The sequence below is a fragment of the Melospiza melodia genome, chromosome 2, assembly GCF_035770615.1.
Source record: "Melospiza melodia melodia isolate bMelMel2 chromosome 2, bMelMel2.pri, whole genome shotgun sequence".
NCBI classification, from domain to species: Eukaryota; Metazoa; Chordata; class Aves; order Passeriformes; family Passerellidae; genus Melospiza; species Melospiza melodia.
Window position 1 is genome coordinate 86534507 of NC_086195.1, and position 18396 is coordinate 86552902.

At 36.7% G+C, this 18396-nt stretch overlaps 1 protein-coding gene across 3 annotated transcripts in view; it reads right to left on the reverse strand.

The window, feature by feature from the left end:
• Positions 1–18396, reverse strand: part of ALG5 (ALG5 dolichyl-phosphate beta-glucosyltransferase) — a 20942-nt gene continuing 2546 nt past the window's right edge. For 2 of the 3 annotated variants that reach the window (XM_063149196.1, XM_063149194.1), the window contains exons 3-10: positions 18233–18279; positions 17484–17552; positions 16185–16277; positions 14553–14666; positions 13188–13247; positions 10278–10429; positions 2458–2543; positions 1–1270 (exon numbers count right to left, since the gene is read on the reverse strand). In XM_063149196.1, the coding sequence (XP_063005266.1) occupies positions 1158–1270; positions 2458–2543; positions 10278–10429; positions 13188–13247; positions 14553–14666; positions 16185–16277; positions 17484–17552; positions 18233–18279 (734 nt within the window). In that variant the 3' untranslated portion in view covers positions 1–1157. The remainder of the gene's footprint in view (positions 1271–2457; positions 2544–10277; positions 10430–13187; positions 13248–14552; positions 14667–16184; positions 16278–17483; positions 17553–18232; positions 18280–18396) is intronic. The other variant, XM_063149195.1, reaches the window with a different exon arrangement.

Sequence of the window (18396 nt, forward strand, 5' to 3'; positions counted from 1 at the left end):
TGAAGTCAAACTGAATATATTTTTTGAGAATTTATTCCAGCACTTTATAGAAAACTGAGGTAACCCTAACAAAGGCAAAACTCAAGTCAGTATTACAGAAAGAATAAGAAAAATCACCAGTGAATTTATATGTGAAAGTACAACCATACTATTCATTTTTTTAAATTCTTCAAATTTGTACAAGTTTCAGGAAGACAGATTGGCTTAGATTGTTGGCAATTCACAGCTACTTTGAAAGCACAAATGAAACTGTTACTGTACTGTAATGCAGCGTGACATTAGTATGAAAGAGTCAAGACCCTCCCTCTGCCTCTGATCTCATTTGAAGCATGACAACATCAGACTGGCATTACTAATACACAGGTCCCCAGTGTACACTGGGTCTCACTTCTGCATGCTCTGAGCTTCCCATACCCTTTTCACTACAGATCTGTAGATGTCAAGGACTCCTAGCCTTGAGCATGCACTACTATGTACGTATGAGCAAAACACATTTATAGAAGACATTTTTAAATTAAATGTGCTTTCTCTTGGACCTTCTACAGTCTGGAAAAGATCTGCAGTTGGATCTCAGGAAAACTATTTCAGCTTCAGACAAAAACATTTGGAATGTCAAGGGACTAATGGAAGTCCTGAGAACAACTTTATGAACATTACTGCTAGAACTCAGTAAAATCCATTAATGTTTCCCATAACGTTGAATCTAAACATGCATCAGCATGAACCATGAATGATAATTCCAAGTTGCAATATGTCCTAACAATTCCAGATATAATAGAAACAAATGGCTGTGGTCATTCACAACAGAACATTGCACAATGTCGAACAGAGTGCCTCTTTTTATAAGGAGATTCCAGATGGATGATGAGACAAAAACAGATATATTTATTTGAATGAATTTATAAGCAATGTTAAAGCTGCTATTTAATAAAATAAAAACCTGATTACTATGTAAGAAAATCTTTTTGGAAATGCTTTCTTTTCTCAAAATGTAGAAATTCTCCACTGACAATCTTATAAAACACATACATGCTGCAAAAATGAAACATACAGAGGAGCAATGAAGAATTACCTCAGCTTTCACCACGACTTCACTTGATTGAAACTGTTCTTGTGTTCCATTAAGCATAATAATATATTTGGAAAATGTAAATAACCTAATTACATTTTTTTGCTTCAAGCTTCCAGGCACCAGTCATATATCGCAGTCGTATAAAAAGAAGATCCCTGCCCATCTGCAGCCAGCTCCAAAAGGGAACTAACTTAGAACCTGTGATTAATGAAGAAGAAAATCAGAATGACATTGTTAGGAAAAAAATGAGCACTGGCAAGACTCACATTTAAGCAGTCACAAACCCCTGCATTCTAAGCATACTCAGCCCCACAACCTAGATCTTAACATTAATAAAAAATATGTATTTTGAAAGCAATTGCTTTACAGTATTACATTATGCCATAGGTGAGACACTCTAGTTTGCAAGCAGCACAGTAATTCCATGTATGTGACAAGATGTGCACTGCTCCCCATGACAAGGCTTTGTTCAAGTAAATAGGAACCTGAGCACCAATAGCTAAGCAAGTAATTTATCTAGCAACTTTGTAGAAGAGGATCACCAGCTTGTCTTACAACAATAATATGAAGGTACCTATCTTGAGGCAAGGCAAGGAACCCACACTACAAAACCAAGCCTTCCACCATCTCTGTTAATATTTGTGTTGGGTGCAATGTACACATGGAACTGCACTGAAAGGAAACATTCCTAGTGAAGTTGGCTCAGGACATTCTCTACTTGCACCATTCATCATGACTACAGTTCATTATAATTTCTGTTGTCCAGGGGTTGTGCTGAAGAGATCTAAAAAAAGATAAAAACCTGAAAAGGGCAAAAAAATAGAGGAACCATATTTGATGGGGGGGAAGTGAGCCAAAGAAAGTAGAACCTCTTAAGCTGGTTCTGCACTGAAGAAATATGCATAGAGCTATACTTCCCAGTAACTCAGTGGCAGAGACCTCCCTACAGGTCTGAAACAATATCACATCTTAAGAAGACATGGTAGTCTAGAGGAAGCCTTAGTAGCTGAGAATTTTGGAAAGCAAGATACAGTGAAATGGAATTTAATCAGTAAGCGATGATGGTCAGACTCCCTGCACAGTGTTTTAAAATTGCACTGATTTATTGACACATTACAGCAAGAAGACATGCCAAAACAGTGTTTTGTCTTAGAATTGTAATTTCTTACTTTTGTCTCCAGTGGGACTGCAGTTTCTCTGCCATGTTACCCCTTCACATACACTTTCTGTACCAAGCCATAGCAATAGGCTGGCAAGGACACGAAATTCAGTATGGAAAGAAGACTGTGTGCTATCAAAATCAGGTAAATAGGGCAATAACCTTGGATCTATTATTCTGGATTGACACGTCAGGAATCTTGCAAGAACATGAACTATCTCCCCACCTTCTATTTCAGTCCAGTTGACAGCCACTTCTGCTATAGGTATTTTCAAGCGCTGGGCTATATAAAGAAGTTCCACATCAAATGCCCTGAAGAAGAACAGGAAATACCAAATATAATCACACATACTCCCAGATGAAAGACAGTGGAAATGTTAATTAAATGACTGTTCAGTTATGCAGTTGATACCAATGCTCCATGGGTCAGATACACATGGATGGGAAATTAATTTTCTTGACTAAACATCTCACAACATAGCCAAAATACAGACAACAATAACAATACTTCACTGTGTTCTATATTTGAAGGTATAGATCAATCTGTGTTCAGCCCACTTCTTGCTTTTCCTTCTGTCACAATCAAAATTTAAACATTTTTGAAGACCATGAAGACCAAGCAGTCAAATGCACAGTGTCACTCCACATCTCTAGTAGTTTCATCAAAGAGGACATCTACCTGCTGTGGCTTTATGCTCATCTGATGGGTGCTCCTTTTATTTTCTCAGTCAAGGAACTCAAGGCAGCAGCACAGAAGTGAGAAATTATTTATGTTACCATGCACAACCGAATTCAAACAACAGTTTAGTGACCACTTAATGCACAATACAAAAACCCTCTTGAGAGAGACGTGGGTTTTTTTGGCTCAATTTTTTGCAGGTTGTACGGCAAAATTAATGGGGGCAGTGATCCTGCTGTGTCAGGTGCTCCTTCCTATTCACTTTGTCCAGAATGCACCTTAATCCTCTCAGTTGTCTGCACAGAGAATTGTCTGTGTTTCATTCCTGTAAATGCAGTCTCAAGTAGGCCTTCTGGCTCTGAAACACCAGACTTTTGATAAGCAACAAGTAGTTTGGCAGCTTTTAATGCCTGTTTAGAAATCAGCATATGAAACTGCCAGTAGCTACTACTGACAGGGTAGAACACAAATCACAATTAAGAAGATTCTGATAATTTGCCTTAAAGTCTCGTTGCTGAATCAAAGACAGTTTTCTTTCAAAGTGAAAGAAAATATTTTGCCACTGGAGGAAATGTATGCAATAAAAAACCCCCAAAATTATTCATTCGTGCTTAAAGAGTTGCTTGAATTCACATCTTTGGTAATTCCATTTAACACTAGAGAAAAGATGGAAAGGGACAAAGTGATGAAGAGCAGGCAGAAGACACACTTTAGCAGGTTGTTTGCCAAGTTCAGATGTTACTTCCTTCTACTCCAAGCCACCTTCTCCTTTTAAGAGGTGCATTTCTGTAAAACTATTAATAAATGCAACAACAGCAGCAGTCCACTCTGAAATGTGCACGTAGGTCTGACACACACAGGTAGGTTCCCCCTGAAGTGCAGACCACAGCAGGCTGCCTTGCTGGTGGAATCACAGGCACAGACCTGGACTCATTCTCTCTGTGTACAGGACAGGAGAGCCACTGATTCCACATGGGACAGCACTAAATCAAGCAAAGGCAGCACAGACAGATGTTGTCTACAGAGGCTACAGCTATTGTGTATAGGGAATTTAGAGCTCCTTTGCAAATCTGATTTTGATTAGGACACAGGCCTTCTCACTGTCACCAAAAAAGTTAGAAGAATAAATTATTTTTTTACCGCAGTGAACTAAATCTGCTCCAAGCCGCCCTGTCATTTCACTGCTGTCTTTACATGAGTGTTGAATATTATTTTATTAATCACTCCATCGTCTCTTCTACTGAAGAGGTAGTATTTAATTTTTTGCTGACATTTTACATTTGTAAGCCAAAAACCCAATGTATTCACCTTTGAATGTTTATGAATCATGTGTATTAAGACTAAATCTAATTTTGTAATACTTACTTAAATGACTAAAAATCTTAAGAGACGCAGAATAATTGTCTGATGAATTAGACTGCATGAGCTGCTCTAAAAGTATTACATAAACTATTAGCCTAGTGAACTAATAGTTATTAGCAGTAATTCCTGTGGACAACTGATTACTGGAATGTCAGCACATACATCACAGAACAACAACATTAAATAGTTCTGTGAACTACAGGGCTCAAAGTAAGAGATTAAAAGCACAGGAATTAATCAAGTTGAACACTAACATTGTTACATGTTGTTGCCATTTGGGTCACAGTGAACATATCCTGAAATTTAAAAAAACACAACCTATTCAAAGCTGAAAGAAGAATGACTTCAGTAGAATACCACTGGGTTATCGTTTTTCATCCCTTTTCCCCACCACCTTTCAGTATGCCAGAATGGTTAGTCAGGGAATACAGAGTGCAGCATGCTCAATACACTGACAGCAGTACAGGCACACTGCAGACCACCAGATCCACATGCTACAGGAGAACCATACAGAAGCTTCCACAGACAGGATTAAACTTGGGTGTGTTAAATAGAGCCCACGCTAGAGGAGATCAAAGCCACACCCGTGGATGAGCTGTAAGTGCAATTCATGGGCCATTTGTGAGCAGTTAACCCGTGACAGAACCGCTCCCAGAAACAGCAAGATATTATTCACACCATGTACTTCATTCTGCTGCCTCTTGGGAGGGGGACACACAGATTCCAATCTAAGTATACAGAGTTAGATAGCCAAAAATCTGTGGTGTGAACCATTTCCCCATCTATTTCTAATAGTAGCTCCATGACTTGCTAATTACCAGAAACATGTATTGTAAAGAAAAAATTCTATATGTGGTTGTGTTTTGGTTAATTGTGTTACAATTTAAGACAATGCTGGCTAAAATTCATCTGAAAACCAAGCTGGTAGGTGTTTAATTGAATTCAATCTTTTTAAACTGAATCCTTAAGATGCTAGAGCTTATAAAATATCTATCCTTAAAAATTATTCTGTATTTTAAAATTGCACTAGGACTCTTTCTGGTCCAGTTTTATGTGTTTCAAAAAACAAAATCAGACCTTCAGCTATAATGTTCTAACTGGAATTTACGAGTTTTGTACATCCAAGATATGTTTTTTCCAAGAAACTCTTAAAGGCAAAGAAAACAACAAATGGTCAAAGAGGTCTAACCATGAAACAAGATGCCAAGTGGGCTAGACTGCCAGAACTGCCCTAGCTGAACTTGGGCTTTTGAAAGTCCACGCCTCCGCCAAGAGCAGGACTTTTTAAAAGACAAAACAGACAGAGGTAAAACAGCAAAAATATTTTTGCGTTGACTAGACACTCAGAAACAATTCTACTTGCCATGCACAAAACCAGGAAAAAACCAATTAACTCCACTGCTTGTGTTGGTCTACAATGGCACAAAAGCGGGAAAAAAAATCACTGCAGCAATATGAATGCTTATTTTTCTGTAACTTTTATATAGCAACTCATATTTAGAGATTAGTGACAAACTGGAGAACCATTTTTTTTTACCAGTTTCTTTCCCAGTTTTAAATGTGAAACAAGTGCACAAGGCACAAGTTCGGTGCACAAGGCAATTTTATAGACAAAAGTAATAGCAACAATTTGATCTCTTCATTGATCTGCTGACTTGTACAATGCCATCATAAATTGCCACTTCACAAAAATACGTCCATCAAACTAGGATTAGAACTACATTTTGAATTTCCCCTCCTTTTATCATAAAGGTAGGACTGCAATTGCTATGTCTAGTTCTCCTAAGGATAGACATTTTCTGGCTGGAAGAAAATGTATCTTTTTTTTTTTGTTGTCAGAAGAAATCAATGATCAAATTTAGGATAGGAAAACTCAGCCAGCGAGACCATTTAATTTTCCAGTATTTCTCCTGTGCATTAAAATTTAACATGAACAGTTACATCCTTTAGGACAAGACCATAGATGCAGAACTAGATCTTCTTTTATAGCCTGAAGTGACTAATTTCAACTGTCTCTGTTATGTTTTTATAATATCTCTTTTAATTTTCTTTTAAGTTTTAAATTAAAAAATCTGCTCCATCCATTTCTGAAAAACAGATTAGCTGTGTAATCAAATTCAGAATCTAAAACAGAAAGCATATGCTCTCTGTTCAAAAGGTTGCTTTCATTTCAAACTAATGTCAAAACTTTGCTATTTAGAAAGTAAATTTCAAGAATGCTTCGTTTATATTCATATATACACAGCCAAAGGATAGTTAAACAAAAAAGACAATGAGAACATTCACCAAAAAAAGCCAGTTTAGGATGTAACTATCGAATGTATAAACAGCTTGTAGTATCTATTAATTTTCAAATGCCTTCTAAAATTTAGGGTTAGATTAAAAAATATTCTAGGAAATATCTTTGTCTCTCTTTAAGAAGCGTTACATGATCCTTATTGCCATAATAATAAAACTGCATTTTTCCTTGTATGCTTCAGTTTCAAGATTTCTTAAATGTAAGCATCTATAAATCATATTCAGTGCAGCAAGAAGAAAAATTCTGGTCTGTTTTCTAGTATTTTTAATATTAAAGAGGTGATATTCACATCAATGTGCACTGGAATGGAAAAAGCATGGGAAAAGTATTAAGAAGTGAGGGTCTAAGCAGGCGGGAATTATTAGATAGCTGATTTTATAGTACTTTTGTATTAACTTGATGACTGAACATGTTATGCATCAATTTTACTCTAAGTGTTTTTTATAAGCATTTCACCTAGCACTGTAGTACCCCCACAAATCCAAGCCTGACTAAGCTTGAGCAGACAGCATAGACCATTTGGTTTGTGCAGAAGTCCGGTTTTCATTCCCTTCAGCACCTCACCACACGTTCCAGCACAGCAGCTGGGGAGCCCCTGGCAGGCTCAAGGACCAGGGTGCTTAACTCAGATGGCTTTTATCGTTTTAAATCCAGCATCCTCCTCCATTATTCCCTGAACATCTGAGCACTGACCACACAGAACTGAACACCCCTTCAAGTACCTAACAGACCTGCACCCCACTTGTGGGATTTTAAGAGTCAATGAGAATCAAATGTCCAATTCCTTGGATGTCAAGTAGCCCCAGTGAAGTGACATAGAAGCAGAAATAAATCCAGATTTCAGAGTCTGTTATCCAGTACCAAGAGAGTGGTTCCTCTGCTACCCCTTGCTGACGGTTTCTGTATGAACAAGTTGCTTTGTGAGCCAACTGGAGCCACATTGTTCCAGGTCAGCAGAAGTACAATTCCAACTACTATTTCTTATTCTTCTGTCTCCATATTCATGATATGTACAGAACCTCTATGGCACAATGTCTAATCAGTTTGTATTTTCCTTTTTACACATGTTATGCAATAGAAAGACATCAGATTTGCTAAAAAAGAAGTTTCCAGCATTGAGCTATTTCAGATTCTTACACAATTACATACAAAGAAATCTACTGCTATGGGATGAATGTTTGATGTCCCTATATAATTTCCATAGCAATTATCCTAACTGTTTGTACAACATTGACATTTCACTTAGGACTATCATTTCCCTGAATATATGCACTCTCCCCACATACTTATACCTCCCCATCTCCCAGTTTATTTCCAGATCTTTTTAATATTAACTGGGAAAGGAACAATACTTGATTTGTGCACTGACATGCTATCTTCCAGTTACAGAAGCTAAATGACTAGCTGTGGAGCAGAAAAGTAACTTTTGAGACCTTTGAGGTTTTTTTCTTCAGCGGTGGCAATAATCTGAGTTTCGCTCCTCTAAGAGGGTTTAATTTTCCACACACCTTGCCAAAGCTTTTGATCTTGAAATCTCTACTGTTCTGTCAGATTTGGTTTAAATTAGCCAATAAATATAAAAAAGAAGGCAGGTAAACACAAAGAGTGTTGATTGAGAGATGAGCATGAAACCAGAAAATACATTGCCAGTTTGTACAGAAGTAAACCAAATTTTAAAAGATCCAAAAAAATCTATAGCTGTTTTAGGCAATTTCTGACTTTTAATTATCTGAAGAGCTTACTTCTTGGAAGAACTTGAGTTGCTCTTTTCTTGACACACAAAACAAGCATTCTTCATCACTAACTAGCACATTTCAGATAAATAATAAAACATACAAGGGATTAGTTTATGGATTACTGTAGATAAAAGAGCAAGAATAGAAGGCTCATCTTCTAGTGGCACACACAAGGCTCAATGAACTAAGACATGAAGATCTGCCTGTATGTTCCACACCAACGACCTAATTACTATAAAATGTTAGCAATATTCCTTTTTCATTGCTTCTATTCCTGGATAACAGAGTACAGCACAATTTTTTTTACTCTTTCATTCTTTTGGTGCTAGATAATTGAAGTGGCAGAAGAAAGCTTGTTTTTACCTAGAAAACACTTCATATAACCAATAAATACTATTACAAAAAAATCCTTAATTTTAAAAATGAATAAAATTTAAGATTGGATTTTTACAGCTGAAACTGATTATCCTCATTTATTTCTTTCAGTTTTCTTCTTGAAATGTTTAATTTATAAAATGAAGTTAAATAAGACAATTTTGAGATGTGCACTTCTGGGCCTCGCATATGAGTTTATTACTAGTACTTAGAAAAATCCTGTATGTGAAATTTACAGAGCTTTATAGATCAAGACTGGGTTTGGAGGTAGCAGCACAAATCCTACTTCTGGCTCAGGCACAGTCTCCTTTAGTGCAATAAGCAACCCACTCAGGTGGGAAAGTGATTTTCTGACTGTTGACTGCTCGGTTCAATGCAACAATAGCTCTCTGTTCCACACGAGATCTGTGTGCCCAAACACCACCTTTGCAACTGCAGTCTGGAGGGGCAGTACAGCTGTCAGAGCTCAGCCTGAAACTATACACATTGGAATTGGCTAGGACTGTGGGATTGCACACAATCCTGTTTGTGTTCAGCAACACTGTTCAGCAGTTCTGCTCCCTGTCAAGCAAACAGAAGCCCATGAGAGATTTTCTTGAATGAAGACAATAGTTTGAATAAGTTTGATTACACCTAATTAAACTATCCTTCTTAGCAAGGCTTGTGGCATAGAAAATCTACAGAAATTATGGTATTTGTGTGAAAATAGTGCTTCAGTCCCATAATAGCTGTCATGGCTGTATAACTCACATATGGGAACTGTTGTAGCTAAATTATAACTAAAGAAGCTCTAAAGTAATTAAAAAAACACACATAATTTTCAGTTTTCTGAAATTAAAGATATCTGTCAATGTTCCTCACATTTAATACTTTAGCAAGAAAATAGTAAAGAATAAGCATTTGCTTTCACTTTACAGTCCTGAGCAATTACAAATACCTTATCAGATATTGATTTTACATAAAATGCTTTGGATAGGCATTACTGAATTCTAATGTATAAAAAATAACACTGATAGGAGATTTGAATATGATTAATAACTCTTAACTTTCCTAATCATAATAACAGCTACTGTCTATTTCTTACTCTGCTTGCATGGCTTATATCTGTAAAAGGAGAGAGGACTCTCAGAAATTGGGAGTGAATTACAGCACCATGAAAAACTGTTTGTTTGAAATTTCTTCTGGAGAAAGATGAGTTATTGGGATTTTCAGTTGTTTGAGGCCTTTTTGCCTCTTCTTCCCCTCTCCTCTTTCCTAACCAATTACCATTTCCTATGACAAGGCAAAACCAAAGTTTTTTATCCTACCTAGGGTTACAAACATCTTCTGAGAAAAGAGAAATTAAATAAAGAATAAAATTAAATACCCAACTAGTTTGCTACAACGTATCTTAATAAGAACATAGAATTTCTAGCAATTACCAGGATACTTTAACATAACACGAAATCAAAGCTGCCATGCAGGCAATACTATAATTGGCTGAGATGCATTACACAGACATCACATGCTTCATTGTAGCTGCAACGCTAAAATTACTTTTTCAAACCCATGTTCAATTATAAAAAAAGACCACTAGCAAAAAAGGAACAATTTACCAGCGTTCTATGTGAAGATTTGAGAAAGTCTGCAAGGCAGCTTGTCTGGTAAGAAGTTTAAATCCACACTGTGTGTCCCGGATCTCTTTGACACAGAGAAACCACACCAGGAAGTGGAACCCATACATCAGGAGAGTTCGAAAGTAAGAACGCTGTGGACAAAAGGCAAGAAGTTATCTGGCTTTATTTGAGTGATGAGTGAATTGCTTGAAGAGAGCTGTCTTACAGGACAGTAATCCTGTTTCATTATAGCTTTCAAAGTTTGTAAACTGGTTGTATTTTGCACTGGAATGAAAACAGAACTTAAAAATTGTTACAGTACAAACAAAATATTGGCTGAAAGAGAAATATTTTGATCTAGGGAAAGACTTCCCAGTCATGTGTATAGTCTAGGATAGGAGAAATCCAAATTCCTTTTTCTCCTCTCCCCAGTTCAGAGCAGTTTTTCACTCTGGATTATGCCTTATTAAGTAAAGGAGGAACCTGCACCTGAATTTCAAATAATTAGTGGAACAGCCATAGTATCTTCTGAATGATTCTTTGGAAGTATATAATGGACTAAGTGAAAACCAGGTCTAAAGTAAAGACTGCTGTGCAAGATACTTTCTTTTATATTTCCAGCAATGTTACAGTCATCTCTTTTGTTCTTTTACTTTCACAGATATATTTTACATTCCTGATATTTGTACCCAGCCTATTCATTGGTTACACTTGTGCTCCTGACATAATAATCATACAGATAAGTTTGGCCATGAACTCCAGAGGCTGGAGTCTGGATTTGCAGAGGTCCCTCTTAGTCTTTTATTCAAGACAGTTCCTAAACAACTAGAACTGTGATCTAAAAATTGCTTCTGAGCTCACTGCTGTTCTCAAGCGAAATTTAAGTGATTGTATCTATGACTGCAAGCCATATACCATGTAAAATCATTAGGAGCCAATGATTCAAGTGTTAAGTGTCACTGGGTGATAAGAGATGCCTCCAAAGCCAACAATTTAGAATCTCACTTGAAAAATAGAGAAGATGCTTGGCTTGTTATGTAATAGCCTTTGGCTTAAGAAAAACCAAATTCATAGCTTGTGTCTTATGAAAAGTGCTCCTGCCCCAGGTTAATGGTGGATCTGGTGTGGCTTCTTTGGCACTTTGGGCTCTGTGACCAAGAACACCAGGCTCCCACCAGGGCCAGAAGGGAAGTGCTAGGAGGCTGCATGACTGTCACACAGTGAAACTGTGCATTTACTTCACAAAGAGGAGGTCTTGGGTTATACTTATCACTCCTAAGACTATTTATGCAAGTCATAGTATATATTCATTAAAGGACATTAACAATTCTGGAGGCAGACCAGAATTCTTGATGTATTGAGACTGAACATAAGGGTGAAATTCTGGTTTTAATAAATTCAACACAGCTGCTTATCACAGCCTCATTCTACTGTTTTAGATGCCAATAAGTCCAGAGAGAAATTCCAACATCTAAAAGACTGCTCTGCAACTTTTTTATACCTATTGCACTATACAATGGGTATAAAAGACTATAGTCTTGTCCCACTATAGTAAAGGTAGTCTTTCTATTCCAGTCTAGGGACAACTGGGTGATGAAATGAAATGCACTACACATTTCAAGCAAATCAGTACTACCTAACCAGTTTGTTATTCCTCTATTAAAATTCAGAAATATGGGAAGAAGCAGGAAGCAAAGGATGGACATGTCCTAACAATTATACTTTTGTATTAAAAGATGGAAGTCCTGTTCCAATTCCTCTCCCTAATGTAGCAAGACCTTAAAGAAAAATGAAGACACTGAGAAAAGTCTGTCCATATCCAGTACTTGACCATACAATGAAATACTTTTTCTGGGCTCCACTTTATCAGCTACATAATCTCCCCATAGCAGTTCCTAGTTTCTGAAATGATGAAGGTTATTTTCTTGTTGAGTTGTTTTTTTGGTTTTGGTTTCTTTTTCTTTTTGAGGATGAGGATGCTTTGAGGATCCATTGAGGATGCAAATATACGCACAGCAATATTTACAAGAACTCAGGAAGAGTGAACCACTCCAATACTATCTGATAAACCAGAAGAAAAAAGTACAGATCTACAAGAGGCTGAACATTGCCAGTGTAACTTCTTTTGAACTTCTGTAACTATTTCAGTAGTCGTGTATATATTTTAGAATAATTTCAAGTACTAAACATCAGTATAAACAAAGCTTACTCTTGAGAACATTCACCATGAAGAGCATGTCCAATGACGCTAAAAAATGAGCCCAGCAATGTGTCTGTTGCAATACAAGTTCCATGCCTGTGCTTTGTCAATTACTGTCTGCCAAGACATCAGAAAATCAGATGCAAGATAAAGCCATGTGCCTCTGCATCACTGTTTATTACACAAGAGTCACACGTAGAACAGTACTGTCTGTGTGTTCAAAACTCAAAAATTTTACTATGAGTAATACAGAAGACTTAAAACCACTTTCCCATGAATAGAGGTACTCTTCAAACAGCTGGCTGCTAATTATCCCTAACTCATTTTCAACAGGTTTCAAGATCTGCAGGCCAAGTTCTGGAAGGAAATCAATAATAATGAACTCATCAGCTGCCTTCCCTTCGAGCCCCACTACTGGTTACTGGCTACCAATTCTGTCAGGGTTTAGAAGCTCTGCTTGTGAAATACTCTCAACTATAAAAATTAAATCCATAAATTGGAACACTAACTGAAATAACTTCAAAGTGCTTAAAATCTAGAACACATCCTTTCTATGTGATGGAGGATATCCTGCATGTATGACAAGCTTCTCCTTATTTTTAGCTTCCATTCTTTAAAAAATATTGATTACCTACTTGCAAAACCTGTAGAGCAGAAACAAATAATGGAAATATTTGGTTATTAGTACACAGCAGGAAATGGAAACAAACCTTTGCTATTGAGTCCTTCTCCAGATGAGCTCTAGAACCACAGGAAATAGCCATCCCTTCCTGTACAGGAATATAAATTAATGAGTTGTTTCTTAAATAGTTATTATTTGAATTGGTGGAATCTTGTGTTGAGAACCATAAAATTAAAAAAAAAATAAAAAATTCAAAGCAGTACACTTTTCAGCTTCCTGTAGGTGCACTTCTTCTACTGCTAGGTTTTGATGCTAAATCAGTCTTCTACAATTAAGAGACAATCTAAAGTTTATTACAATTTGCATAAGGTGAAGGCAAATTTCCTCCATTTATTCAGGTCTTGTTTAGCTTTAAATTGTTTCCTTTATGCACATGGCAAATGTTAGCAGCACAGATAAGTATGCAGCATTCCTAGGAACAAAGTGTTACAATGTACATTTTCCTTAAATATTGCATGATGGAAGCAATAACAGAATGAAGCACTTGTTGCACTGATGTATCTTCAAACAAATAAAATGCCACTATGTCAACAAAAAATATAATCTCAAATTAAATCAACATGATCAAAACAAATTCTCACACTACTTCTCACATAAAATCTCTCAAATCTACTCTATTTGAGGTCAGTGCTGGAGAATCAGCAGCTGCTGCAGCCCTGGTAGGAAAGAGCATCAGGGTCACATGCTGCCCGCTGGGTCCTGCACTTGTGGCTCCTGCACTGACAGGCTGTGACCCCTGCCACAGGTACATCCCCCACAGCTCTGTCTGTAAGGCTGCACATCTCTTCTAACACTCTGGGAAAACAGCTACAAGTACCTCACCCATCTGCATTTAAGCAGAAAATAAACCTCAATTCTTTCAAGTCAAGCTCCCAAAAGAGAATGACTGTGCAGGGAGGTGTTCCTGTTCCACAGGTTCTTGAATTTTTGTTTACAATAAAAGTTCTTCCAAATACTGTCATTAAACTAAGGACCCTGAGAAAAGAAAACCTATATAGAAGATGGTAGAATTAAGATGCACCCTTAAAGGTATACAGGATGACATCAGATAAAATGAAAAACCAAAACAGCTCACAAAGAGGACTAAGTAGGCATCACATGGTATTTATACAGAACAGAACAACTTCAAACAATTTGCAGGAAGGATAAACAGCAAATAGAACATTCTGTACTGCCTTGGACTAGGCACAATGGATGCAAAGGAGGTAAGAACTCAGTGAAAGCTCCTTCTGACAGCCCATTCTTGAGGCTTCTAACCTTACACTTAGACCTTCAGACTTACACCTAGATCTTCAAATAGATCTCAAAAAGTTTGAAGAGAGCTATAAAAGTCTATCTTGTGTATTAAAGTATGCATGTGTATTGCAGAAAAAGCATGAGAATTTATACCCACAGGCCATGGCTGGAGATTCTTCAGACCTTCTTCTACTTTTTCAATATCTGCAAATTTTGTAGCTCCATCTGCGTCAGCCATAAGAATTGTTTTCCCCCGAGAACTAAAGACACCCTGCAATGAAAATAGTCAATACAAAAATCAACGGCTTTGTAATCAAGTATTTGTCATAAGCTAGGTGCACAACACTCCAAAAACCTATGTAGTAACGAGACAGTGATATCTCTCAGATTCCACACGGCAGGTGAGTCTTAATATTCTGCTACTAACAGTAATTTACCTATTTATATGGTAGTAACATCTACAGAATTCACACTCTGAGTGACAGACAAGGCATGAACATGAAAGGCTAACAGTCCTTCTCAGGAAAACCTAAATCTAAAAGGCAACAAGTTGCTACAGTCAGCTCTAGAGGGGAGCATGAAGAAGCAGTGATTAGCAGTTGCCACTGCAGAGGATGGCTTTTCTTGGTCACGTGCACTGCGGAAAGGAGGATGCAGTGCGAGTTTTTCCTAACACCGTTTCATGAAAATTCAAGAGCTATTTCTCAAAACTAATTTAAGACTAAGTCTCAAGTCATAGTATCACTGCAAATCACTTATGATGCACAGGTTTCACAGCTTAATTTGCTATATGCTTGGTCAGAAATATTTCATAATTTTTGAAGGGGTCCAGACAGGAAAACAATTAGCAGTGCATGCGACAGAAGTACTGTTGCAACCAAGCACGTGTGCATCTGGAAAAGCCTGTCAAGGAAGTAGCTGTACACACATCCACTCTACATCATGCATTGTAAAAGTATATCACACAGAAAACTGTTCTCCTTCTCTTGGAATAACTTCAAATTTGTATCTTTTACAACAGTTCCATATGTTCCAATATTATGTTCTCTCAATTTCCGACAGTTATTAATTTTTCATAAAAAATAAATTGACATACTAAAGACAGAGCTGAAAATACAGATAAAGACACATCACTGACAATCCATAGATGATACCACCCTTTTTCAGAAAAGCAAGGTGTCATACATCGTAGGAATACAATGCTCCTTCTAAATGTGTAACAGCTATTTAATATTTAGAACATGCTCATTTTATGATAATATCTATGTGAAAGCATGAATTGTGCTGTTTTGACTATCGAATGTGGGTGATAGCAGTGGGCTTCAGTAAACAAACTGTGCTGGATGAGTTCTTGTTTATCAGCCATGTTAAAAACCACAGCCATGACCTGGACAGTGAAGTTTGCCAATTTGACTCTATTTTGTCTACAAACTTTAATCTGTAACAGTTTTGGATTATTTTTTTTTTTTTGTTGGCTTTTATAAATGCAAGTATATTTCTAAGTAGAACTAACATGAATATGAGATTCCAGCAGTTTTTTCCACTTTGAATTATTGTATTATAAAAAAGTCTGTTATTGATCTTTCTGGAAAGACAACACTGCTACCAAGATCTAAAACAGTCTTATTTTGAAAAATATTTTTGCTTTAATTTACAGAATCTGTACTCAGTTTTCTCCTAATCATTTTGTTAATGCATTGAATTCAAAATGTCAATCAGCACAGCTCTATCTTCTGCATACTTGGGCACAGGTAGTTCAAACAGAGATGGAGATGAAAGTATTAATTACCGTCCTGACTGCTCCCCCTTTCCCTCGATTTTTTTCCAAAGATATCACTCGCACTTTGTCACTTCCATATTTCTTGCAGTACTCCTTTGCAACCTGACAGATACACAAAAAGCCAGCATAAAACAAAACCAGGAACCAAAGGAGAAGTGTACATTTGCTCACCCTTCAAAAGAAAATAAATTAATAGCACAGAGCTATAACCACTTCAGTCGGCACAAATACATTGCCGGTGTTCACTGGAGTCTGTTTGGGGAAATAAAAAACAGTTCACAGTTAAAACAAGAGGACTGAAGAAATGAAGTAATGTTCAATAAGAACAGGATATTTCCCTAAGCAATCTCAACTCCCATCCTCCCACGTCTAAAAAACTCAATCCTAATTTAATTTATATCATACTACTACAGACCTTTTCAATTAACACCAATAGTTCATAAAAGAAATACAATTTTCTATGACAGGCACCTATTTCTCACTTGTCTTGCTGCCATTTGAGGTTTTGAAGAAAAATTCATATTGATCTAAAACCCCATTCACACTGCAAGGATCTGAACATTTTGGTACATGTGGGTGGGGAAGAGAAAGCTTGAGTTTCCTTCTAATTTTTTCTAAAGGTTGTCTTGAGTCCTTTTGAGTCCAGAGGCCTGCAGACATTGTATGCTCAGTTGAGAGAGATGGTAGAAAAAATGCACAGCAGTCAAAAACATATACCAGCAATCCTTAAAGCAATATGCATTTTAGTGTCTACCTCAAACATCTTCCAAGCAGTAGAAAAAAAACCCCACAAGCTGGCTAGACTTCCTTGTCAGTGACATACATCAAAAGCAGAAGAAAACAGAACTATTTTGAAAATACTACTACTGGCACATGGATTTTTAAATTAACAATCACACAAAAGGTGCGGGAAAGAACTGTGTCATCTGTTCTGTCAATCACAGTATGAATGAGATATTTTAAAAGACTTTTTAGCTTCCTCAAATTTATATTCACATCATCACTATGCACATGTAGAGTACCTAAGTGAAATTTCTTGAAGTTAGGATTAGAATTCTTAGAAACTCAGCTGCAGGAAAATGGCTGTCACAGTTGCCAATGAAGAAAACTAGAATTTGCAAAACAATAATATGTGTATTCATCTGCAGATGCACCATCCACAATGCAACAACAGAGGCAATTCAGAAATGTGAACTTCAACTGACAACCAAAATATAAATATAAACCACTGGTATATTCCACAAATATACAAAAATCCAAACAAAATTCATGCCTCTGATTGCTTGGGAAGACATTACTTTTTCTTACCTTTGCAGTTTGATCTTTACTACCATCATTAACCACTATCACTTCATAAGTGAATGAAGGATCTTGTTTCTTGAAAATAAAAGCAGAAATAATGCATTTTGTTTCAATTTCATGCAATTTGTTAAGTAGGCAGTAGGCCTTTCAAATGTTATTATTCTTTTCTCCCTAGAAGTCGTTCATAGGTGCCAACAGATACTAATATGATGCACTATATTTGTTAAGAAGACATAATTACAGAATTTTGCCATTTTTGATGCAGATACCATTACACTGGCTTGTCATGCTACCATCTAGAACTGAAAAATCAATTTAGCTGTAGAAGATGGAAGCTTAGAAAAACATCACTTTTAAGAAAGCCCAAACAAAACAAAATCCACAAACTTTCACAATGAGCTTCTTACCCAGAGAACAAATCCTAATGAAGAATGGATGCTTATGAAACTTGTTGGAACAAACCAGGACTTAGCTTAGAAAGTTAAATGCATGGTTAATCCTTAGCTCTGTCTTGGGCAGATTTCATGCATATCAAGATTATTTCATCCTACAGTAGCACATTAAATTTTTACTTAATTTAAAAATCCTTTCTGGCACTCGATCTAAAAATAACTGGTAAGATACAGAAGCATTATTTCTAAGTGGCCAAGTGCTACTGTTTTAATGTACACTAACATAACAAAGTGACTAGATCACTGACTTGTTATGCATAATACACAGAAAAACAATGAATTCTGAATGCAAAAAGAAAATACCTGTCTTTTTTCTAGATAATCCAAAGCTTCATCCATCATAAGTGGTACTAGAGAAAAGGTGGAGGAAGTCAGGTTAGCAGCTTATAACACCAAAAGCACCTGCACAAGCAAGCTGAAAACAGCCACAAAGCAAGGCTGAGCAAATCAACTCTTTCATACAACAC